We start from the raw sequence: 25795 nt of genomic DNA on the forward strand, positions 1-25795 counted from the left end.
ATGATAAACTAAATCCTAAATCCATAGACGTTGCATTTACATTTTATCCAGAGTGACTTAAAGTTAGTACAGTCATCTTAAGATAGCTAGGTTAGACAACAACATACTATACTCACAATAAGTAAATGTTTTCCTCAATAAAGTAGCTATCAGCAAATTCAGCGCTATTAAGAAAAGACAAGTGCGAGCGTTATTTCAAGAAGTCACTTACACATCAGGTTTGCATAGTTTGCAAGTAAGCATTCAGTACCTCTCTCCATCTATTAGTGTAGTGTAGGGCTACTTGACAAACATAGCATAAGATCCAATATTCATACTTGATCAAACATTGCCTCAACTTGGGGAATGGAAATTACATAAGAAAGAGACCCATTTACAGAGAGATAGGAGGAAGGAGACAAAGAGAGAGAGAGAGAGAGAGAGAGTGAGTGAGAGAGAGAGAGAGAGAACACAAACTGACAGGACACTAGAGGGATCATGTTGGACAGTATAACACTGAGTGAGCCATTCGTCTCTTTATTGATGGTATGCTTGACTGCTTGTCCACAGTGCACAAGCCAGGGTTAAAACACGCAATACAGAGTCTGCTCACTTTACAGTACGACAAAGAGGAAAGAGGGTCACTGGGGTTTTCAGAGTACGGTACATAAATATGAGTGAGTTTATACATGCACATAGAGAGCCACTGAACAGTCCTCTGGTTATTTACAAGCTGGTGCCAGGGGGATTGGGGGGTAGAGGGGGACAAGGCAAAAAACACGTCTTAAAGGCTTTGCATGGTCAATCCGAGATCTAAAGTGACTGCCTCTGCGATGCAGCCTCCGCAGAACATCAGGGCTTTCATACTTCTTGCGTTTAGCAGAGCAGGGCAGAGCTATTGTGAAGGAAGTTGTCAAGAAAGTGAGTTTGTATTTATACAGGATGTACCGCCCCCACCTACCATCAACCAATCATGTCAATGTGGAGCTATAAGGAGCCCTCCGCATTGTTACAAAATTTGAGAGGCGCATGGCGATGTGGTAGGAAGATTGATTTGGCCTCTGCATGCCTCTGAAGGCTCCGCAATTGCGTCACATCCTCCATACGAAGCCTCCGACCACATTTTTGGATCAAGCTTAAATTAGCTTAGCCAGTACTTGTATTGTGGATATGGTTTCTATCACGTGACCAGAAGGGGCAGAGCAGGTGAGCAGTAGAAACAGGAAGTGGGAGTATATTCCTGGCCGCTGAGGGCAGAGTTGATAGAGAGGGGAGGGAGGGAGCAAGACCATACAGGAGCCAGGGACTAGCTATACATTGTCTTTAGAAACTGATTTAAGGCCAGTTTTGCGTTGTTTCCCAACATGGTGATTTGGGGAGGGGAAGCTGATCTTAGATCTGTGGTAAGTAATGTGCTAATCCTTTACAGTGGCTTCCTCTCTTCAGTTACTGGACAGGTCAAAACAACATTGGCAGGAACTCCACCCAGTCTACTAGTGGAAGAGGAACAAAATCCACCATATTGAATCGACTATCCAGTCAGATTAAGTGGTTTACAAAGGAGAGAGAGCAAAGAAAGAACATCATTTTTAAAAGAATGGGACACAGCAAGGGAGTAGAGTGTGTTTGGGGTGTGAGGAGTTTGGGAGGCTGATTGTGGGAGCTTCAGGTGGCCAGCCACAAGCGTTCGTTCACATCTCTTAAGTTAAAATTGAGTTATTTTAGTTAATGACACACGATAGTATACACACTGTACAATCACTACTGAGCTGCCACTGGGTCCACAGTGGTGGGGAGAGTGGGTATCTGCATGTGGGGTTCAATACGCTAACATTGAATACTGAAATAAAACACAGGGGCAACACACAGACACACATACAGACAGACCGACAGGGGTTAATGGTTCACAGTCACACAATGTACAAGGAACTTCACCTTTTTACAAAATCATACAGGATCCATTTAATAAATGCCTTCGGCTATAATTCTAAACATTAAATCAAAGAGTTCTGTTCTTCTTGAACTGCAGAGAACACCGAGAGAAATATAACATAACCACACATACAATGGTGGCGGAGTTGGTGAAACAGGTGTGTATGTGTAATGTGTGTGTGTGTGTGTGAGAGAGAGAGAGAGAGAGAGAGAGAGAGAGATAGAGTGTGCGAATGAAAGAGAGAGCAAGTCTGTGTGTAAATGAAAGTGTGTCTGGTGGAGGAAAGGGTGAAGTGGGAGCAGAGGGGGGGAAATCTTCCCTACCTTCAAAGAAAATAAAAAGTGCAAAGGAAAAGTGAATTCAAGTAACGTGTGCTCTGTCCACAGGAGAGGGGTGAAAGGTGGGATGGGGGGGTCCTGTGGTTTCAGCAGAGCCGCCCTATTGGCTTTCCCTGTGCTCCGTCAGGCTGAAGGGCGTGTCTGTGGGCGTTTCCCCGCGGGCGGCTCTAGAGAGAAGCTCCACCCACTTGGCCTGGACTTCTGTATCCTGGGCGCTGAACAGCAAAGCCTGCTGGGAGTGACTCAGCTGGAACGCGTGCTTAAGCTCAGACTTCTCTGTTGCCGATGGTGCTACTACGCTCACCTCATACCCCGGAAGGGGTATGGCCCGTGCCCCGCGAGAGTCCTGAAGAGACACAACAAACATGCCAATCAGAGTCAAAAGGAAGCATAACAGTGCAGTTTTCCCCTCCTTTAATGCAGGGGGATAGATTTTATTTCATAAGGCACATGCATACAGTGCATTCGGAAAGTATTCAGACCCCACAACGTTTTCCTCATTTTATTGCGTTATAGCCTTTTTCTAAAATGTATTATATTAAATATTTTCCTCATCAATCTACAAACAATACCCCATAATGACAAAGCAAAAAATGTTTTTCAGCAGCAGGGACTGGGAAACTAGTCAGGATCGAGGGGAAGATGAACGGAGCAATGAGATCCTTGATGAAAACCTGTTCCAGACCGCTCAGGACCTCAGACTGGGGCGAAGGTTCACCTTCCAACTGGACAATGACCCTAAGCACACAGCCAAGACAACGCAGGACTGGCTTCGGGACAAGTCTCTGAATGTCCATGAGTGGCCCAGCCAGAGCCCGGACTTGAACCGGATCGAACATCTCTGGAGAGACCTGAAAATAGCTGTGCAGAGACGCTCCCCATCCAACATGACAGAACTTGAGAGGATCTGCAGAGCAGAATAGGAGAAACTCCCCAAATATAGGCAGTGGTGTAAGAACTACTTTAAGAACTACTTTCAAGTATTTTTACTTAAGTCGTCTTTTGGGGTATCTGCACTTTACTTTACTATTTATATTTTTTACAACTTTTACTTCACTACATTCCTAAAGAAAATAATATACTTTTTACTCCATACATTTTCCCTGACACTCAAAAGAACTGTTACATTTTATTTGGTTAGCAGGACAGAAAAATTGTCTAATTCACACAAGATAACATCACTGGTCATCCCTACTGTCTCTGATCTGGCGGACTCACCAAACACATGCTTTGTTTGCAAATTATCTCTGATTGTTGGAGCATGCCCCTGGCTATCGATAAATTTAAAAATTAAAGAAAATGGTGCTGTCTGGTTTGCTTAATATAAGGAATTTTCAAATATTTATATTTTTACTTTTGATACTTTCAGTATATTTCAGTAATTACATTTACTTTGATACATAAGTATATTTAAAACAATAATACTTTTAGATTTTCTACTCAAGTAGTACTTTACTGGGTGACTTTCACTTTTACTTGAGTCATTTTCTATTAAGGTATCTTTACTTTTACTCCAGTATGACAATTGGGTACTTTTGCCACCACTGAATATAGGTTTGCCAAGCTTGTAATGTCATACCTAAGAAGACTTGAGGCTGTAATCGCTGCCAAAGGTGCTTCAACAAAGTACTGAGTAAAGGGTCTGAATATTTCATATATTTTTCTATACATTTCTAAAAACCTGTTTTTGCTTTGTCATTATGGGGTATTGTGTGTAGATTGATGATGAAAAAAACAGTTAAATACATTTTAGAATAAGGCTGTAACGTAACAAAATGTGGAAAAAGTCAAGGTGTCTGAATACAGTACTTTCCGAATGCACTGTAACCTTCCTCCCCTCCCCCTCCTCTTTCCACAGTTTCTATCGAATCATACAAAAATGCTCATCTAACAATCATTAATCTTAATCTTTTGCCAGGGGATGTCAGCTTTCTGCCTGCCTGGGATTGTCGCAGAGAAAGGATTTTGTTGGGATTTTGGTCTCTAAAACGGAATGGGCAGAGGCTACAGGGACTGGTTTTCAGTAGCTTTTGGGGCTTTTACCAAATTGTGCCGGAAAATGGTTCACCACGCTGAGCTTTTAACACAATGCACATTAGTGACATCTACTGGTCGGCAATGAAAAACATTGTTTTATGTTCAAATAGACGTTTTTTCTACAATATTCAGCAAATCTCTATGGCGTGGCGGTTAGTTGCAGGTCTTAGTAGCCTACTATCAGTTACCATACAGGTTCGCAACCTTCCATCACGCTTCCATTTTTTTGATGTCAAAAACTGTAAATCTATGGCATTATTTAGGATGCTTAAGACAGAAGCTTATACTTCACTAAATAAAACTAATTGTTTGCACAACAATTTGCAGAAAGTATGGTTTCACATAAAACAATTTTCGAAATATTATGACTTTGCCGGTATTCCACCCCATTCCTTGTCGTCTGAGTGTTCTCTATCTGCTGAGCTACCTTTCAGCTATAATGTTCCATGAAAACAAATCCTAACTAAAATTGTAAGTAGGGTGTCAAGTAGAGGTCGGTGTTTGAAAGCAGCTTGGAATCGAAGAAAGCACCAGAACCACAGCGAAATCATTGGGGTCTCGCATTTGGCAACACACAGTTTGAAAAACAACGTGATCAAACGAAGCTTCGTACGTCATTGATGTCAAAGTAATGTTACTTTGAAACGAGCATCGGTACATTGTTTCGGATCAGTAGTGCTTTGAAAACTGCATTGGAGCATTGGCGCTCCGGTATCAATCGTCCCATCTCTAGTTTTCAGCCCCGGTTATGTCTGCATACTGTACCTATACTATACAGTGGTGGACAGTGGTGAAGCACCCTGACGAGAGGGAAGAAGGTTTCCCCTAACAGTTATTTTTCATTCCATCAATGGTTAAAATTCCACCTAGCAAGTCCCCGCCACCTTTAAGAAGAGGCCCCAGAGTGCCACCTCTGGTCACAGTGAAATAATATAGTAATACCACCATGGTAATTACTGTATAATCATAAAGTAATAACGCCATTGGTAATTACAGTGTAATAATAGAGTAATAACACAATGGTAATAACAGAGTAATAGCACCATGGTAATTATTGTAATAGAGGAACACCATGATATTTACAGTGTAATAGAGTAATAACACTATGGGAATTAGTGTAATAACAGTAATAACGCCATGGTAATTACAGCGTAATAATAGAGTAATAACACAATGGCAGTAACAGAGTAATAGCACCATGGCAATTATTGTAATAGAGTAACACCGTGATAATTATAGTGTAATAGAGTAATAACACTATGGGAATTACAGTGTAATAACAGTTATACCGCCATGGTAATTACAGCATAATAATAGAGTAATAACACCATGACAATTACAGTTTATTAGAGTAATAACACCATGGTAATTAGAATGTAATAGAGTAATAACACCATGAAAATTACAGTCTAATAACGGAGTAATACCGCCATGGTAATTACAGTGTAATAATAGAGTTAACACCATGGTATTTACAGCTTAGAGTAATAACACCATGTTAATTACAGTGTAATAATAGAGTAGTAACACCATGGTAATTACAGTTTATTAGAGTAATAACTTCATGTAATTACAGTTTATTAGAGTAATAACACCATGGTAATTACAGTGTAATAACAGAGTCATAACACCATGGTAATTACAGTTCATTTGAGTCATAACACCATGATAATTACAATTTATTAGAGTAATAACACCATGGTAATTACAGTTTATTAAAGTAATACCACCATGTTAATTGGTTTATTAGAGTAATAACACCATGGCAACTAGTTTAATAATAGAGTAATAACACCATGGTAATTACAGTTTATTCGAGTAATAACACCATGGTAATTACAGTTTATTAGAGTAATAAACACCATGGTAATTACAGTTTATTAGATTAATATCACCATGGTAACTGGTTTATTAGAGTAGTAACACCATGGTAATTACATTTTATTAGAATAATAACACCATGATTATTTGAGTTTATTAGAGTAAAAACACCATGGTAATTACAGTGTAATAACATAGTAATAACATCATGGTAAGTACAGTTAATTTGAGTAATAACACCATGGTAATTACAGTTTATTATAGTAATAACACCATTGTAATTACAGTGTAATAGAGTAATAACACAATGGTAATCACCGTTTATTAGCGTAATACCACCATGTCAATTGGTTTATCAGAGTATTAACACCATGGCAAAAAGTGTAATAATAGAGTAATGCCATGGTAATTACAGTTTATTTGAGTAATAACACCATGGTAATTAGTTTATTAGATTAATACCGCCATGTTAACTGGTTTATTAGAGTAATAACACCATGGTAATTAGTTTAATAATAGAGTAAAAACACCATGGTAATTACAGTTTATTAGAGTAATAACACCATTACAATTACAGTGTAATAATAGAGTAATACCACCATGGAAATTTGTTTATTAGAGTAATAACACCATTGTAATTACAGTTTATTAGAGTAATAACACCATGGTAATTACAGTTTATTACAGTAGTAACACCATGGTAACTATAGTTTATTACAGTAATAACACCATGGTAATTACAGTGTAATAGAATATTAACACCATGGAAATGTGTCTAATAACAGAGAAATAACCCCATGTTAACTACAGTTTATTAGAGTAATAACACATTGTAATTATTGTAAAAATAGAGTGATAACACCATGGTAATTAGTGTAAAAAGAGGGTTATAACATCATGCTAATTACAGATTATTAGAGTAATAACCCCATGATAATTGCAGTGTAATAACAGAGTAATACTGCCTTGGTAATTGCAGTGTAATAACAGAGTAATAACACCATGGTAATTACAGTTTATTACAGTAGTAACACCATGGTAACTACAGTTTATTACATTAATAACACCATGGTAATTACAGTGTAATAGAGTATTAACACCATGGAAATTTGTCTAATAACAGAGAAATAACCCCATGTTAAATACAGTTTATTAGAGTAATAACACATTGTAATTATTGTAGAAAATAGAGTGATAACACCATGGTAATTAGTGTAAAAAGAGAGTTACAACATCATGCTAATTACAGATTATTAGAGTAATAACCCCATGATAATTGCAGTGTAATAACAGAGTAATAACCCCATGATAATTGCAGTGTAATAAAAGAGTAATACCGCCATGGTAATTGCAGTGTAATAACAGAGTTATAACACCATGGTAATTATAGTGAAATAGAGTAATAACATCATGGTAATTACAGTTTATTAGAGTAAAACCACCATGTTAATTGGGTTATTAGAGTATCACCACCACGGTAATTAGTTTATTAATAGTGTAATAACACCATGGTAATTACAATTTATTACAGTAATAACACCATGGTAATTATAGTGTAATATAATAATAACATCACGGAAATGTGTCAAATACAGAGTAATACCACCATGGTAATTACAGTTTAATAATAGAGTAATAACACATTGTAATTACTTTATTAGAGGAATAACTCCATGGTAACGACAGTTTATTAGAGAAATAACACATTGTAATTAGTGTAAAAATAGAGTTATAACACCACGCTAATTACGGATTATTAGAGTAATACCACCATTGTAATTATGGTGTAATAGAGTAATACCACCATGGTAATTACAGTTTATTCAAGTAATAACACCATGGTAATTAGTTTATTAGATTAATAACACCATTTTAATTGGTTTAAGAGAAATACCACCATGGTTATTGGGTTATTAGAGAAATACCACCATGGTAAATAGTTTAATAACACTATGGTAATTACAGTTATTAGAGTAATAACATCATGGTAATTACCGTTTATTAGAGGAATAACACATCGGTAATTACAGTGTAATAACAGAGTAATATCGGCATGGTAATTACAGTGTAATAACAGATTAACAACACCATGGTAATTACAGTTTATTAGAGTAATAACACCATGGTAATTACAGCTTTTCAGAGTAATAACACCATGACAATTACGGTGTAATAAATGAGTAATACCACCATGGAAATTAGAGTAACACCATCACGGTAATTAGTTTTAGAGTAATAACACCATGGCCATTAGCGTAATAATAGAGTAATAACACCATGGTAATTTCCGTTTTTTAGAGTAATAACACATTGTAATTATTGTAAAACAAGAGTAATAACACCATGGTAATTAGTGTTAAAATAGAGTTATAACACCATGCTAATTACAGATTTTGAGTAATACCGCCATGGATATTACAGTGTAATAACAGAGTAATAACACCATGGTAATTACAGTTTATTCAAGTAATAACACCATGGTAATTACAGTTTATTAGCGTAATAACAGCATGGTAATTACAGTGTAATGGAGTAATAACACCATGGTAATTAGTCTAATAATAGAGTAATAATACCTTGGTAATTACAGTTTATTAGAGTAATCCCACCATGTTAATTGGGTTATTAGAGTAATACCACCATGGTCATTAGTTTAATAACACCATGGTAATTACAGTTTATTAGAGTAATAACACCATGGTAATTACAGTGTGATAACAGAGTAATATCGGCATGGTAATTACACTGTAATAACAGAGTAACAACACCATGGTAATTACAGTGTACTAGAGTAATAACCCCATGGTAATTACAGTTTATTCGAGTAATAACAACATGGTAATTAGTGTAGTAATAGAGTAATACCACCATGGTAATTACAGTTTACTAGAGTAATAACACCATGGCAATTAGTGTAATAATATAGTAATACCACCATGGAAATTAGAGTAATACCATCATGGTAATTCGTATATTAGAGTAATAACGGCATGAAAATCTGCATAATAATAGAGTAATAACAAGATGGTAATTGCAGTTTATTAGAGCAATACCACTATGGTAATTACAATGTAACAGAGTAATAACACCATGGTAATTACAGTTTATTAGAGTAATAACACCATGGTAATTTGTCTATTAGAGTAATAACGCCATGGTAATTAGTGTAGTAACAGATTAATAACACCATGGTGATTACAGTGTATTATAGTAATACCACCATGGTAATTATAGTTTATTAACGTAATAACATCATGTTAATTGCAGTGAAATACAGTAATACCACCATGGCAATTAGCGTAATAAGAGAGTAATAACAACATGGTAATTACCGTTTATTGAAGTAATAACACTATGGTAGTTACAGCTAATTAGAGTAATAACACCATGGTATTTAAAGTTTACTAGAGTAATAACAACATGGCAATTACAGTGTAATAATAGAGTAATACCACCATGGAAATAAGAGTAATACCATCATGGTAATTAGTGTTAAAATAGAGTTATAACACCATGCTAATTACAGATTGAGTAATAACACAATGATAATTGCAGTGTAATAACAGAGTAATACCGCCATGGATATTACAGTGTAATAACAGAGTAATAACACCATGGTAATTACAGTTTATTCAAGTAATAACACCATGTTAAATACAGTTTATTCGCGTAATAACAGCATGGTAATTACAGTGTAATGGAGTAATAACACCATGGTAATTAGTCTAATAATAGAGTAATAATACCTTGGTAATTACAGTTTATTAGAGTAATAACACCATGCAATTTAGCATAATAATAGAGTAATAACACCATGGTAATTGCAGTTTATAAGAGTAATAACACCATGGTAATTACAATGTAACAGATGAATAAAGCCATGGTAATTACAGTGTAATGGCAGAGTAATAACACCATGGTAATTACAGTTTATTAGAGTAATAACACCATGGTCATTTGTTTATTAGAGTAATAATATTATGGTAATTAGTGTAGTAATAGAGTAATACCACCATGGTAATTAGTTTAATAACACCATGGTAATTACAGTGTAATAACAGAGTAACAGCACCATGGTAATTATAGTTTATTAGGGTAAAAACACCATGGTAATTACATTTTACTAGAGTAATTACACCATGGTAATTACAATGTAACAGAGTAATAACACCATGGTAATTACAGCTTATTAGAGTAATAACAACATGGTAATTACAGTTTATTAGAGTAATAACACCATGGTCATTTGTCTATTTGAGTAATAACACCATGGTAATTAGTGTAGTAATGGAGTAATAACACCATGGTAATTACATTGTATTATGGTAATAACACCATGGTAATTACAGTTCATTAGCGTAATAACACCATGGTAATTACAGTGAAATAGAGTAATAACACCATGGTAATTACATTGTATTATGGTAATAACACCATGGTAATTACAGTTCATTAGCGTAATAACACCATGGTAATTACAGTGAAATAGAGTAATAACACCATGGTAATTACAGCATAATAGAGTAATAACGCTATGGTAATTTGTTACAGTAATGACACCATGGTAATTACATTGTAATAGAGTAACAACACCATGGTAATTAGTTTATTAGAGTAATAACGCCATGGTATTTACAGTGTAATAAGAGTAATATCACAATTGTAATTACAGCGTAGAATGAGTAATATCGCCATGGTAAGTAGTGTAGTAATAGAGAAATAATGACATGGTAATAACAGTGTAATAATAGAGTAATAATCGAGTAATAACACCATGGTATTAACAGTGTGACAGTCAGCCAGCTGAGCAGCAGAAGCTCCATCTGAGGTCAGATTGAGGACAGACAAATCCCCATGACCCAAATCTACTGAGTACAGACAGTGGGAACACACATGACAAGGACACAGACTTTACAGTACAGGAGGTGTAAAGCACATTGACACACAAAATATCATTGATGGGATGAAAAATAACTGACCCTGTGTCAGTTGTTAGGGGAAACCTCTACCTACATATACAGGTGACCTGGGCATGGAGACAGGATGTAGACAAGACAGCGGTACAAAGACACTAATAAACAGACAGACATACAGGAACACAGACACAGATAAAGACAGACACAGGTGTGTGTGAGTTTAACCCTTACCTGTCCGCTGGTCTGCAGGTAGAGCACCAGTGGTTCAGTCTTGGTGATGGCCACCCAGGTCTTGGTCCAGCTCTTGCCCTTCTCCTGCACCTGCAGCTGGGCACACAGCAGACAGTTGTCCCCCGACAGAGACACCTGCTTCTGGAGAGACAGAGACACACACAGGAGGAAGAGTTAAAGGCCCAGTTCCAAAGTTGATCTACTGCAGTGGGTGCCAATACTCAAATAATATTCTATAGTTCAACACAATTACAGTAGCTCTTTCCCCATGCACAAACCAACGTTTGGAATTGGAATTCACTTTCACTGTCAATTCTACTTTTAATTCAAAGTGATAATCAGCCTGGACGTTTAAGGGGCACTCGAGGATAAAGGTCTGGGACATTCGCTTACAATAACAAACCTGGTGTCCAGCATACAGGAAACATTTATTGGGAGATTTGGACATGGACAGGTGTTCATGCTGCTGCCCCACTGTTACTGATGTGGTGCTGTAGCCCCCCTTGATGGGAAATAATACCACTGCAGATCACTGTCATTATGGTACTGCTACTGTGAAAGATCTAGTTTGTGCGTGTGAGACAGTATAACCCCAAGACAGACAGATTAGATTGCTCAGTTGCTGCATCATAGGCATGAAGTGGAGAGACTACTTACTCAGCAGGGTCTGCTGCTTTCCACTAAGCCCCTTAACTAGTCATGGTACTTGTTCTCAAATAGAGGTTACTTAATATTGCTGTGTGTGTGTGTGTGTGTGTGAGTGAGTGAGTGAGTGAGTGAGTGAGTGAGTGAGTGAGTGAGTGAGTGAGTGAGTGAGTGAGTGAGTGAGTGAGCGAGTTTCTTAGCAGTTTCTTTTACAGCAGCACTGTGGGCTTGATAGACATGGATAATGATACTGCAATAAAACAAAGATATTACAGTATATTATAGAGATATGGTTCAGGATTGCTTACAGGCTTTAAGACACAACGATCTGCTTCATCCAGTCTCTGTTATACGCTGTGCTCTACACAAGCAGTCTATTGAACACTAGTTCACCTTGACTCCTGGTACACACACAGAGATGGATCTTATTGAGCCGTGCAGACTATAGACTGTGTGTACCACTGTTCTATTTCTCTAGTGTGTGTGTGTGTGTGTGTGTGTGTTTAGGCCCAAATACCCATAAAAAAACACCTGAGTCTAGACAGCCTGAAACTGACACAGATAAGAATATGTGTGTTTGATTGATAGAGGTGCATGATGCTCTGTGGGCCTGTCTGGGCTGGGCTCTGTCTTCTCTGTCATGCTGGTGCAACTAACGTGCTTATGCCGCTCTCTCCAGAGGCTGCAACTGAGATAGTGTGCCCGCTGCTAACCTCCATACTCCAACTCCTTTCCTCAGACCTGCTCTGCTGGGAGTCCACTCTGTGCAGCCTGTCCATGCTAGCATCTCAACAACACTGTGCATTATACAATAAGTATGATGTTTGATTGTCTGATGTTGTTTGTGAGGGGAAGCCAAAAGGAAGTCTCTGGATGGATTTTTTTATTTAATTAAGTTATATTCTACTCTTTTCTATAGTATAAGCTGAGAGTCGGTCCTCACCTCGGCTGTAGCTTTCCTCTTCAGCTCTACTGGGGCCCCTGCAGGCCCCTCAGGGCCCTGGCTAGTCTCAAAGCACTCAGGACACACACGACACGTCTTATTCTCCAACATCTTAGAGCATTTACCACAGATGGCCTGCAGAGGGAGGGGAAGAGTGAAAGAGGGAGAGGAAGAGTGAAAGAGGGAGAGGAATGGAGAGAAAAAAAAATATTTAGACAACTGAAAATCAATTATACAGGACATCAACTGATGAAAATGCAGCATCCTGGCACTAACTGTTCCAGCCCCCAACCTCCTCTCCCTCTCTGTGCTCACCGCTCCACAGGCTTTGCAATGGTGCTTGCGCTTGGTAAAGTTGAAGCTCTCGTTGCAGCCTTTACATGTCTCCTTTTCCTTCTTCTTGGAACTTTTCTGGAAAACAGAGAAACACATACAAACAATGTATCAAGATCTGTCCAATCACAAGGTCATCTTGTCTCAATACATTTTGGTGTTACCTAGGTAACCCTGCCCTGAAATAGTTGGATGAAGGAGACTATGAGGGCCCTTTCTCTCTCTAGCTTGCCATTTCCCCACTCTCTCTGTTATCTACCCTATTCTTTCTCTCCCACTCCCTACATCTTCCTCTATAAACGAAAAGTGAAAATAGAAGCCCCTCCCTCTGCTCTCTCAGACTGGGGCATAGATAGCCCCACCAGCCGTTTAGCACATTTGCATTGTGGTAGGGAGTGTGAAATTCACCCCCTGGTCGTGTCTCATCTCTCCACAGCCACCCCCCACCGCTACTAGAGTGTGAGCTAGTGATGCTATCCCCATAGAGAAGACAACTTGCTATTTATACCTCTCTGCAGCCTACTGTGTGGATTATAGATCCACTACCATTGTCTTGCTACCTCAAACACAGACAGACATCCAGGCTTTAGAATAGCAGAGATCAATGTACTTCTTGTTATGAACTCAGTCATTCGTGGTACGATGTATTCACATTATATTGCCCATTGTATGGTTTCTATTACTATGTGGGGGCGATGCCATTCATGCTGTAGCAAAGAAAGATACATGCTCTTCAAATCGAAAGCAGAGTCAGTAACACAACAGCATCAGGCAATAGAGCCTGAGGAAATGCATTGTGTTAGGACGTTTGACACCTACCCTTTCTTGCAGTCTTTCACTGTCTGAGTCTACGGATGTGCTGCTCCAGGGACCCTGAGAAGAGAAGAACATGAATACCTGATCAGAGTGACATATTTAACCCTGGGAGAGATGTATGAGTTACATTGAAAGTACATCCAGTGTTATTACATGGCTAGCACTTCATTTCAGGTGTCAACATATCACTAACAAAGCTCTCTCACACATTGCCAGAGAATGGGACCATCAACCTCTGAATATTACCTAAAGCTGCTGTGTGTGTTTGTCCCCACTAGATGGCAGCCATGCCTCAGAGACAGACAATAGGCCTGGCACGTGTTCCTACTTTGGCCTGTGTCCAGGTCCAGCCAGCCCAAAGTGGGTCAGTGGAGATTCAGAAGAGATTTTTGTACAGTGTGCATGAGGGCTTCCCCTATTAGGTCATGAGAGAGTGCCGGGGAACTAAAGACAGACCCTGACAGTGTGTGTGTTCGTTTGTGTGGGTGTGCAACGGAATAAAGAGCTCCTTCATAAGTATACATGTTTGTGTGTTTGTGTGTGTATGTGTGAATTAAGTAAGAGCTTCTTTGTGTGTCTATCAGTGTCTGCAGTGAGGGACACGTGACACACACAGCTGTGTGTGTGTGTGTGTGTGTGTGTGTGTGTGTGTGTGTGTGTGTGTGTGTGTGTGTGTGTGTGTGCGCGTGTTGTGTGAGGATATGTCCTTTGTCAGACAAAGACCTGACAGTGACACACTTTCTGACAAAGCCATAGTGATTTCTTATTGATATATACGTGCATAGAGATGGTTAACGCATGGCTTGACAGAGAGAAAAGAAAGAAACACAGACAGACTGACTGACCGGTGAGTCTGGCAGGTGGTCTTCGTCCCTGGAGAAGGAGCTATTGAAGGCTTTGTTAAAGGTCTCACTGTTCTGCTTGTGCTTCTCTATGGTGGCCAGGATCACCTGCAAGTGGAAGGGATTGGGGAGCGGGAAACAGGAGAAGGTGGAGGGGAGAGAAGGAGATAAGCCGTTAACAGTTTCAGACCGTTAAAATATTCTTCACTGGTTTACCGTAAAAGTGAAGCGGCAGTGAAGTCAGAGATTTTACAATGGGAGAAATTCTACAACAATCTACAGCCCCTTAGGAGAGAGACAGAGAGAGACAGAGGGAGAGAGACAGAGGGAGAGACAGGGAGAGAGAGGGCCTCTGCCTGTCTGAGTTAAAGAGAGCTAATATTAATAATATGCATGTCAGTCTCTCCTGGCTGAAAGTGGAGGAGAGATTGACTTCATCACTACTTTTATTTATGAGAGGTATTGACATGTTGAATGTACCGAGCTGTCTGTCTAAACTACTGGCACACAGGACAGACTATGGGAGGCACACAGTACTACATAGAGCCATGACTACATGGAACTCTATTCCATATCAAGTAACTGATGCAAGCAGTAAAATTTGACTTTAAAAAACTGTTTAAAAAACACCTTATGGAACAGCGGGGACTGTGAAGCAACACACACACACACACACACACACACACACACGATAACATACGCACTATACATACACATAGATTTAGTCATGTAGATATGTGGTAGTGGTGGAGTAGGGGCCTGAGGTCACACATTGTGTTGGGAAATCTGTGAATGTATTCTAATGTTTAAAAATGGTATAAACTGCCTTCATTTTGCTGGACCCCAGGAAGAGTAGCTGCTGCTTTGGTAATACTTCTGCTAATGAGGATCCATAATAAATACAAATACAAAGAGAGGAGAGGAGAACAAAGAGAGCGACATTGTTGTCGTCTGGACTGACCCTGTTATACAGAGATGACATCAGCCATGACATCAGAGGGACAAATGTATCAGGGACCTCTGATCCAGCCTAGTGGTCTGTGTCAGAGACTGGCCTCTAACAGAGTGTGTGTATGTCTGTGTGTGTAGTGAGCACTGTATTAATGTGTGAATAATAGACTGTGTATGCACAATCTTTGTGCAGCCCTTTCCAAAGTCTCGAGACACCACACGTTCCTCTGTGTCCTTCAGAATGCCGAAGGGCCCTTCCACTCCTTTCCACACACTCCCAGACCCCCTGCCTGGCACACACTCCTCCCCTCCAGTCTACGAGCCCTTTTAACCAGCTTTAGTTAGCTGTAATGGGCTAAATGAGCTTTAATGAGCAGCTTAACGAGAGGAAACAATTTCCCAACTCAGTATGGCAGTGTGGAGGAAAGACGCAGTAACACGAATACGGTTCCTAATACACAAATCCCTTATAAAAAAAAAAACATTTCATGTTAGTGTTGGTCTGGTATTCCTGACCTGTATCCAGTCTTCCTTTTCCTCAGCCGTCCTGAAAAAACAGAGGGAATGTTTCAACAACAGCCCTCTAGCTATTAATACTTCTATGAGTTCCCGCTGTGCCTGCAATGTTGTGTTTCTGTAACAAAAAAAAGGCACAGTTCTACAGTTCTCCGATGTAATTGCTCCATAGTTCTTACCTGGCCTGTAGCTCTAGTGAGCGCTGCTTGCCGATGATGGCGAACGTGTGAGGGAGGTTCTGCTTCACGTTCTCTTGCACCTGAAGCCGCAGAGGAGAACAGTGCCACTTTACCTCTGAGCTACTCAAGAGCAATGGCCCTTCTACGCATCACCCATTCAGAATAGAAGGAAATTAGGAGCAAGAGAAGAGAAGATGAGTGGCTTCCGTTACCTCTTTCCTGACCTCCATCCCAGCGATGTCGATCCTCTCTCTCACACTGAACTTCTGCCCCATCAGCCTCAGCTTGGGAACGCAGTACAGCACCATGTTGTTGAACTGCAGCACGGACACACAGAGAGAAGGGACAACGGATGAGAATACACAGTAAATAGACACATGAATGCACACACACACTTTGATGTAGTCCCATTCCTACACATTCTCTTCATTCCAACTCCTTCTGCCACTCACCAGGTAGAGGTATCGGTCCTGGGCCGTCCCATTCTTGGCAGACATCTTCTTGATGTGTCCTTCTTTGATGAGCTCATTGGCTGGGTTCACAATGTCCTCCTCTCCCCCCAGTCTCTCATAGACCTGCAGCAGTTTGTTCATCTTCTCCTGAGGAACACCAAGGATATGGAACAATGTGAAACACACACATACAGAGCAAAATTATACATTCATTTAAGTCAGGGGAAGTAAAACTGTTGAGACAGAATAAGATACGATAAGTCACACCAGAGGGAAGAAGTGTGACTGTGTGTGTGTCATAGAGACAGAATTCACTCTTCTGCAGGCTGTGAAACTAGTGGCAGGAAACGGCAGCTTCCTGTCTGCACTGAAGCACCCTCCCTCCCAGCAAGTCGTCGCATCCAACGCAGTTTGGACAGTGAAGGACGCTGGCTGGCTAGTTCTGCGAGCTATTCCCAAGGAGAGTAACCACTGTCATCTGGGGAACTATTCAAATGTGTTGTGTTTGGGTCTTTGCACAGTCGTTTCATTATTCAGGCCATGTGATGTTTATTGCAATTTTTTTTAAATCATCAACACATGTTTTAAGTGCATTGTATCCACGTTTGTGGTTGTATTGTGTTTTTAGATGGTCAAATAACTCTCTCCCTCCTCCCCACACTGTTGTGAACGACAACACCACCATTGTGAAAACCATGAAAAGTAGGAGAAGTATGTCAGAGAGATTCAGAGATGGAGGGAACAGAGAGGGGAGGGAGGGCTCCAAGCAGGAAAAAAACATCATCTTACCATTTTCCTGATGGCAGCATTGGAGTGGTTGGCTGCTGTGGATATGAGCTCCAGTGCTTCTATAAAACACACACAGACAGTGTTACACCTGTCTGCAGCAACTCTACATAACCATGCATCAGCCCTACACACTTGAAACACTCACTGTTCATACACTAAGTGTATAAAACATTAGGAGTTGCACCCCCCTCCCTTTGCCCTCAGAACAGCCTCAATTCATTGGGGTGCGGACTCTTACAAGGCGTTGAAAGTGCTCCACAAGGATGTTGACTCCAAAGCTTGGCCCATGCCGACTCCAAAGCGTCCCACATTTGTGTCAAGTTGGCTGGATGTACTTTTGGTGGTTGAACATTCTTGATTCATGCGGGAAACTGTTGAGGGTGAAAAACCCAGCAGCGTTGCAGTTCTTGAGACACTCAAACCGGTGCCCTTGGCACCTACTACCATACCCTGTTCAAAGGCACTTAAATATTTTGTCTTGCCCATCCACCCTTTGAATAACAACATCAATAAGGGATCATAGCTTTCACCTGGATTCACCTGGTCAGTCTATGTCATGGAAAGAGCAGGTGTTCCTAATGTTTTGTATCCTCATTGTATATATACGACTCCTAGTAATTTAATTGAATTGAATACTGTGACAAATGGGTCAGTGTCCAACCTTTCACTGCAGCCAGCCTGTGCATCATCAGACTGTGGGCCAACTGTAAATTACCACACTAGCTTGTAGAGTGGCTAGTATGGGTCCTAGTTTAGGAAGGGTAGTGAGGGACATGTTTGTGTTACACAGCCAGGGAGAGTGGTAAGACCTCTCCTACCATGTACATTACCCAACATCAGAGACACACATTCTACATTAAACACACACACATTAACACACACTGCATTAAAGTCATGAACCACATAAACAGAGCTGACGTTCCCCTCTACATGACCAGTCATAGGAGAGTCCTGACACACCGCAGCGGATTATGCAGGCTTTACCTAGACATTACTTCAAACAGGTACAGTACAAGGTTATGGTAAGGTCACAAGACATGGAGCTTGTAGAGTGGCTAGCATGGCTCCTAGTTTAGGAAGGGTAGTGAGGGACAAACAGACAGACAGACAGGTAATGAGTGGGTGAGCAGTGTGTAGGTACAGACAGACAGACAGACAGAGACAGACAGACAGACAGACAGACAGACAGACAGACAGACAGACAGACAGACAGAGACAGACAGACAGACAGACAGACAGACAGACAGACAGACAGACAGACAGACAGACAGACAGGTAATGAGTGGGTGAGCAGTGTGTAGGTACAGACAGACAGACAGACAGACAGATAGGTAATGAGTGGGTGAGCAGTGTGTAGGTACAGACAAACAGACGGACGGACGGACGGGCAGACAGACATACTCTCTGTGTCCTTCCTGTCCAGTGCATCATCAGGCAGTTTCTTTAGATAGTCCTTGAGCAGGAGTTCGTAGCGTGGAATCCTCTGCACAGGCTCCAACATGTGGTGCTGGAGAGTCAGGTTCCCACACACATCCTGCTTCTGTAGGGATAGAACACACAGCAACAAAGTTACGCATACAGTACTGTAAACATACTGTAGGTACAGCACACTTCAATTCACAGATCACAACAGCATACATTACCATATATACACATTGATTCTGTGGGAGATGCCACCTACTTGTATGTTCTGGACCACACTCTTGAACTGTGATGACCGCTGGCTCCAGGTGTTGACCAGGTCCATAGCACGGTCAAAGTTCTTCACGTACTCTCCGTACATCTTCATAAATGGAGCCAGCTTCTGGAGGATGTCTCCAATACGTGGGTTTGAGTCCCTAACACACAGAACACACACCCGCCCAGAGGGCTTAAAACTCTCTCTAAAAAAAAGTGTTTTTAAACACTCATGGTCGATTTCCAAGTCTATTGTTGTACTGTACTCTGAACTTAGAGTATACTTTCAGTACACATTCCATTCAATGCAAAATTACAATATGGAATTCACAGAAAGAGTAGCCTACAGTACATTTACTGCTTAATGTGCGCAGAAGGCGACAGGTGGAATCTCTCTACATCATTTCTATGAAACAATAATCTCTAGACAGAGAGACTAGCGTTGGCACACACACTTTTGGTAAATTTACTCCCAGCAGATGAAGACAGGTCAGATAATGCCCCCATTCTACCAGCCTGGCACCCCCCCCCCCCCACCCCCAAACTGCAACCCAGCTGTCAGAGTTCTACAGCCAAAACACATACTGACCATTGCAGAATTATCACTATTCAGTAATGAGAGAGAATAGAAGAGAAGAGAGAGCGCGCGAGAGAGAGAAGCATCTAAGCAGAAACCCAATATCACATAGGTGTTGTTTGTAGATTTTGCATCCTACTGCACAGTCTTGATCAGAGCGCCAAGTCTAGGCCCAAAAGGCTCCTTAACAGCTTCTACCTCAAGCCACAAGACTGCTGAACAATTAATCAAATGGCCACCCGGACTATTTGCATTGACCCCCCCTTTGTTTTTACACTGTTGCTACTTGCTGTTTATCATCTATGCATAGTCACTTTACCCCTACCTAAATGTATAAATTACCTCAACTAACCTGTACCCCCGCACATTGACTCAGTACCGGTACCACCTGTATATAGCCTCATTATTGTTATTTTATTGTGTTACGTTTTTATTTTAATATTTTTTCTCCCCAATTGGTAGTTACAGTCTTGTCCCATCGCTGCAACTCCCGTACAGACTCAGGAGAGGTGAATGTCAAGAGCCATGCGTCCTCTGAAACACAACCCAGCCAAGCCACACTGCTTCTTGACACAATGCCCGCTTAACCTGGAAGCCAGCCGCATCAACATGTAGGAGGAAACACTGTACACCTGGTGACCATGTCAGCGTGCATTGCACCCAACCAACCACAGGAGTCACTAGTGCGCGATGGGACAAGAACATCTCTGCCGGCCAAAACCTCCCCTAAGCCGGACGACGCTGGGCCAATTGTGCGCCACCCCATGGGTCTCCTGGTCGCGGCAGGCTGCGACAGAGCCTGTACTCGAACCCAGAATCTCTAGTGGCACAGATAGCACTGCGATGCAGTGCCTTTGGCTAAGGTGTATGTAAACTTCCGACTTCAACTGTGTATATATATAGTTTACATACACCTTAGCCAAATACATTTAAACTCAGTTTTTTACAATTCCTGACATTTAATCATAGTAAAAACTGTTTTAGGTCAGCTAGGATCACCACTTTATTTTAAGAATGTGAAATGTCAGAATAATAGTAGAGAGAATGACTTATTTCAGCTTTTTTTCTTTCATCACATTCCCAGTGGGTCAGAAGTTGACATACACTCAATTAGTATTTGGTAGCATTGCCTTTAAATTGTTTAACTTGGTTCAAACATTTCCGGTAGCCTTCTACAAACCTCCAACAATAAGTTGGGTGACTTTTGGCCCATTCCCCCTGACAGTGCTGGTGTAACTGAGTCAGGTTTATAGGCCTCCTTGCTCGCACACGCCTTTTCAGTTCTGCCGACGAGCTTTGTGATGGCCACTCCAATACCTTGACTTTGTTGTTCTTAAACCATTTTGCCACAAATTTGGAAGTATGCTTGATGTTACTGTTCAATTGGGTAGACACATTTGCGACCAAGCATTAACTTCCTGACTGAAGTCTTGAGATGTTGCTTCAATATATTCACATAATTTTCCTCATGATGCCATCTATTTTGTGAAGTGCACCAGTCCCTCCTGCAGCAAAGCACCCCCACAACATGATGCTGCCACCCCTGTGCTTCACAGTTGGGCTGGTGTTCTTCGGCTTGCAAGCCTCCCCTTTTTTTTCCAAACATAACAATGGTCATTATGGCCAAACAGTTCTATTTTTGTTTCATCAGAACAGAGGACATTTCTCCAAAAAGTATGATCTTTGTCCCCATGTGCAGTTGCAAACCATAGTCTGGCTTTTTTATGGCGGTTTTGGAGCGGTGGCTTCTTCCTTGCTGAGCAGCCTTTCAGGTTATGTCGATATAGGACTCGTTTTACTGTGGATATAGATACCTTTGTACCTGTTTCCTCAAGTATCTCCACATGGTCCTTTGCTGTTCTTATGGGATTGATTTGCACTTTTAGCACCACAGTACATTCATCTCTAGGAGACAGAACGCGTCTCCTTCCTGAGCAGTATGCCGGCTGCGTGGTCCCATGGTGTTCATACTTGCGTACTATTGTTTGTACAGATGAACGTGGTACCTTCAGGCGTTTGGAAATTGCTGCCAAGGATGAACCAGACTTGTGGAGGTCTACCATTTTTTTTCCTGAGGTCTTGCCTGATTTCTTTTGATTTTCCCATGATGTCAAGCAAAGCGGCACTAAGTTTGAAGGTTGGGCTTGAAATACATTCACAGGTACACCTCCAATTGACTTAAATGATGTCAATTAGCCTATCAGAAGCTTCTAAAGCCATGACATAATTTTCGGGAATTTTCCATCTGTTTAAGGGCACAGTCAACTTAGTGTATGTAAACTTCTGACCCACTGCAATTGTGATACACTGAATTATAAGTTAAATAATCCTAACCGACTTGCCAAATCTATAGTTTGTTAACAATAAATTTGTGGAGTGGTTAAAAAACGAGTTTTAATGACTCCAACTCAAGTCTACGTAAACTTCCGACTTCAACTGTGTATATATATATATAAAACATTTTTTTGTTTATTTAGTAAATATTTCCTTAACTCTTATTTTCTTAAATCTGCATTGTTGGTTAAGGGCTTGTAAGTAAGCATTTCAAGGTAAGGTCTACCATGCATGTGATAAATAACATTTGATTTGATTTGCTAATAGAACTATATAACGTTAAGGAAATACTATTACAACATTGTCCCTGGTCTTCTCACCATTCTCCAGTGATGCGTGTCTTGAGCTCAGGGAGCAGGAACTTGTGGTGGAAGCAGTAGATGGAGGAGATGTTGGAGAAGATCCCCGTTATCACGTCCTGAGGGATTCCAGCTTCAGTCAGCTTAGTGCAAAATACCTACAAACAGGAGGACAATGGTAGAAATTATATCAAACACACAGTAACATTACTAACTACATTACTATAAACAATTTAACAAACCATGGGCTCCTTGATCGAATAATCTTTTTTATAGGGGGGATGTGTATGATGGTTAGATCTGTCTGTCATCATCAGGTCCGTGACCTTTCACCTCCCTGTCAGTCACCCAACCACAGGCCTGCGTGCACCTGAGTTTCCGTGACAAACGGTACCAATGTGAGGGAGCAAAGGCTTGACAAAAACAGGAAGCAGCTCTGAGATTAGCCTACTGTCTGTGCCAGCACATATCCTTTTGTCTGTAGTCATGTAATTGACGGTCAACTTCAACAACAAATATGGATATCTCACACCAGATATAAAACAATATGAATATGGCCTAATATGGGAGGAGTAGGCCTTCATTAAGGACAGTGAATTCGGAAAGTATTCAGACCCCTAGACTTTTTCACTATTTTTTTTACGTTACAGCCTTATTCTAAAATTGATTAAATAGTGTTTTCCCCTCATAAATCTACACCCCCAATAATGACAAAGAAAAACAAGATTTTTCTAAATGTTTGCAAATGTATAAAAAATACAAAACTAAAATATCACATTTACATAAGCATTCAGACCATTTACTCCCATTTCTCCCAGTTTCTCCCATTCTTCCCTGCAGATCCTCTCAAGCTCTGTCAGGTTGGATTGGGAGCGTAGCTGGCCAACTATTTTCAGGTCTCTCCAGAGATGTCCGATCGGGTTCAAGTCCGGGCTCTGGCTGGGCCACTCAAGGACATTCAGAGACTTGTCCCGAAGCCACTCCTGTGTTGTCTTGGCTGTGTGCTTAGGGTTGTTGATCTGTTGGAAGGTGAACCTTCACCCCAGTCTGAGGTCCTGAGTGCTCTAGAACAGGTTTTCATCATCAAGAATCTCTCTGTACTTTGCTCCGTTCATCTTTCCCTTGATCCTGACTAGTCACCCAGTCCCTACAGCTGAAAACCCCCACAGAATGCTGCCACCACTACGCTTCACTGTAGGGATGGTGCCAGGTTTCCTCCAGATGTGACGCTTGGCATTCAGGCCAAAAAGTTCAATGTTCGTTTCATCAGACCTGAAAAGCAAGATTCTCTGCTCTGATGAAACGAACATTTAACTTTTTGAGAGTCCTTTAGGTGCCTTTCGGGCAAACCCCTAGCGGGCTGTCATGTGCCTTTTACTGAGGAGTGTCTTCCGTCTACCATAAAGGCCTGATTGGTGGAGTGCTGCAGAGATGGTTGTCCTTCTGGAAGGTTCTCCCATCTCCACGGTCAACCTTCTCCCACGATTTCTCAGTTTGGTCGGGCGGCCAGCTCTAGGAAGAGTTGGTGGATCCAAACTTCTTCCATTTAAGAATGATGAAGACTATTGTGTTGTTGGGACCGTCAATGTTGCAGAAATGTTATATATGTTTTATGTTTTAATACATTTCCAAAAATGTCCAAAAACCTGTTTTCACTTTGTCTTTATGGGGCATTGTGTGTTGATTGATGAGGGAAAAAAATAATTGAATCAATTTTAGAATAAGGCTGTAACGTAACAAAATGTGGAGAAAGGGAAGGGGTCTGAATACTTTCCGAATGCACTGTATGTGTTTTACCATGACTTGGTGTGTATGTGTACATGGAGATGTGTGAAACTTACTCCTCAGCCTTAAGTGTCCACATTTGCGCTAGCGACAGGTAGAGGCACTTGAGGGAGAACGGTAACGTGTGTTCATGAAGCTGAGGCCCCAGGTTCAAGCCAAGTATGTGCCGAATCAGGAAGAAGTGGTACTCTCTAAGCAAGCAGTCTGACGTCCTTTGCATGCGGTTGTGTTTTTCAGAGTACACAACCCACTGTGTGTGAGTGTGTGCATACCTGGTCTAGGAGGTTGAGTCTTTTGACATAGGCCTCCTCAGTGTGAAGGAGCTCTCTGGCGATGTTCAGTAACCTCTGTGTCTCTGAGTACTGAGGGAGAGAAGTGGACACAAACAGTCAGTGCCATAGCATACCATATAGAATACACTCCCTACACAAACCTACATTAGACCTGTATCATACATTAAACATATGCCTCTGGGCCTATGACCTTTGAGAGAGAATATCAGCAACATTAACACAAAACCTATTAGGTGAAAGCAAGCAAACACTAACCAGTGATTACATATAAGATAAAAGTGGTCTGAAATGGGGATGTCCGCAGGTGCTCTTTTCATCTCGGTTGTTGTGCATGTTGTAACAATCGGCAGTCCGTGCTGCTTCACTGAGAGCTGAGTTAGTCACCAATACTGTGTTTACTACCAGAGCTGAGATGACATGTAAAGGTGCTGCGGATGTGCATTCAGTTTGACTACTTCAGGAACAGGAATTAACTTAACGAATGAAATGACAGTCCTGTGACATGTGACTGAGACCCGTCCTCAGAAAGGGAGGGTGTACTACATTGTGACATTGTGTTTTGCAACAGCTGTCCGGTACACAATCACATGCACGCACAAAATCGGGAAATTGGTGGAAATTGTGAAACATACACTCTGAGAAAAAAAGGCGCTATGTAGAACCTAAAAGGGTTCTTCACCTGTCCCCATAGAGGGACCATTTAAAGAACCCTTTTTGGTTCCAGGTAGAACTCTTTTCTCTTTCAAGTATTTCAAGTATGTCACCTGGTGGCAGAAAAGCCTCACAACATTAGTAAACAACAAATTCATACAATAAAAAAAACAACTCTGACAAACAATTGACAGAAAAAACGAAAGCAATACAAGTGAAAAAGTGTGGGTCCTTTTGGTTCCAGGTGCAACCCTTTTGGGTTCCATGTAGAACCCTTTCCACAGAGGGTTCTACATGAAACCCAAAAGGGTTCTACCTGGAACCAAAAAGGGTTCTACCTGGAACCAAAGGGGGTTCTCCTATGGGGACAGCTGAATAACCCTTTTGGAATGTACAGTAGAGATATGTCCACAAACAAACACACACTCACATCCTTTAAGCATGACACACACACTTGA

General features: G+C 40.8%; 1 protein-coding gene across 5 annotated transcripts in view; it reads right to left on the reverse strand.

Moving 5' to 3' along the window:
• Window positions 1-475: 475 nt before the first annotated feature.
• Window positions 476-25795, reverse strand: part of LOC112215752 (FYVE, RhoGEF and PH domain-containing protein 3-like) — a 92492-nt gene continuing 67172 nt past the window's right edge. For all 5 annotated transcript variants that reach the window (XM_042299222.1, XM_042299221.1, XM_042299225.1 and 2 more), the window contains 15 exons: window positions 24666-24755; window positions 22630-22766; window positions 19403-19559; window positions 19123-19261; window positions 17722-17780; window positions 16933-17079; window positions 16693-16797; window positions 16481-16560; window positions 16302-16332; window positions 14838-14942; window positions 13996-14049; window positions 13159-13254; window positions 12844-12978; window positions 11256-11396; window positions 476-2596 (listed from right to left, as the gene is read on the reverse strand). In XM_042299222.1, the coding sequence (XP_042155156.1) occupies window positions 2351-2596; window positions 11256-11396; window positions 12844-12978; window positions 13159-13254; window positions 13996-14049; window positions 14838-14942; window positions 16302-16332; window positions 16481-16560; window positions 16693-16797; window positions 16933-17079; window positions 17722-17780; window positions 19123-19261; window positions 19403-19559; window positions 22630-22766; window positions 24666-24755 (1722 nt within the window). In that variant the 3' untranslated portion in view covers window positions 476-2350. The remainder of the gene's footprint in view (window positions 2597-11255; window positions 11397-12843; window positions 12979-13158; window positions 13255-13995; window positions 14050-14837; window positions 14943-16301; window positions 16333-16480; window positions 16561-16692; window positions 16798-16932; window positions 17080-17721; window positions 17781-19122; window positions 19262-19402; window positions 19560-22629; window positions 22767-24665; window positions 24756-25795) is intronic.

The sequence above is a fragment of the Oncorhynchus tshawytscha genome, linkage group LG16 (assembly GCF_018296145.1).
Source record: "Oncorhynchus tshawytscha isolate Ot180627B linkage group LG16, Otsh_v2.0, whole genome shotgun sequence".
NCBI classification, from domain to species: domain Eukaryota; kingdom Metazoa; phylum Chordata; class Actinopteri; order Salmoniformes; family Salmonidae; genus Oncorhynchus; species Oncorhynchus tshawytscha.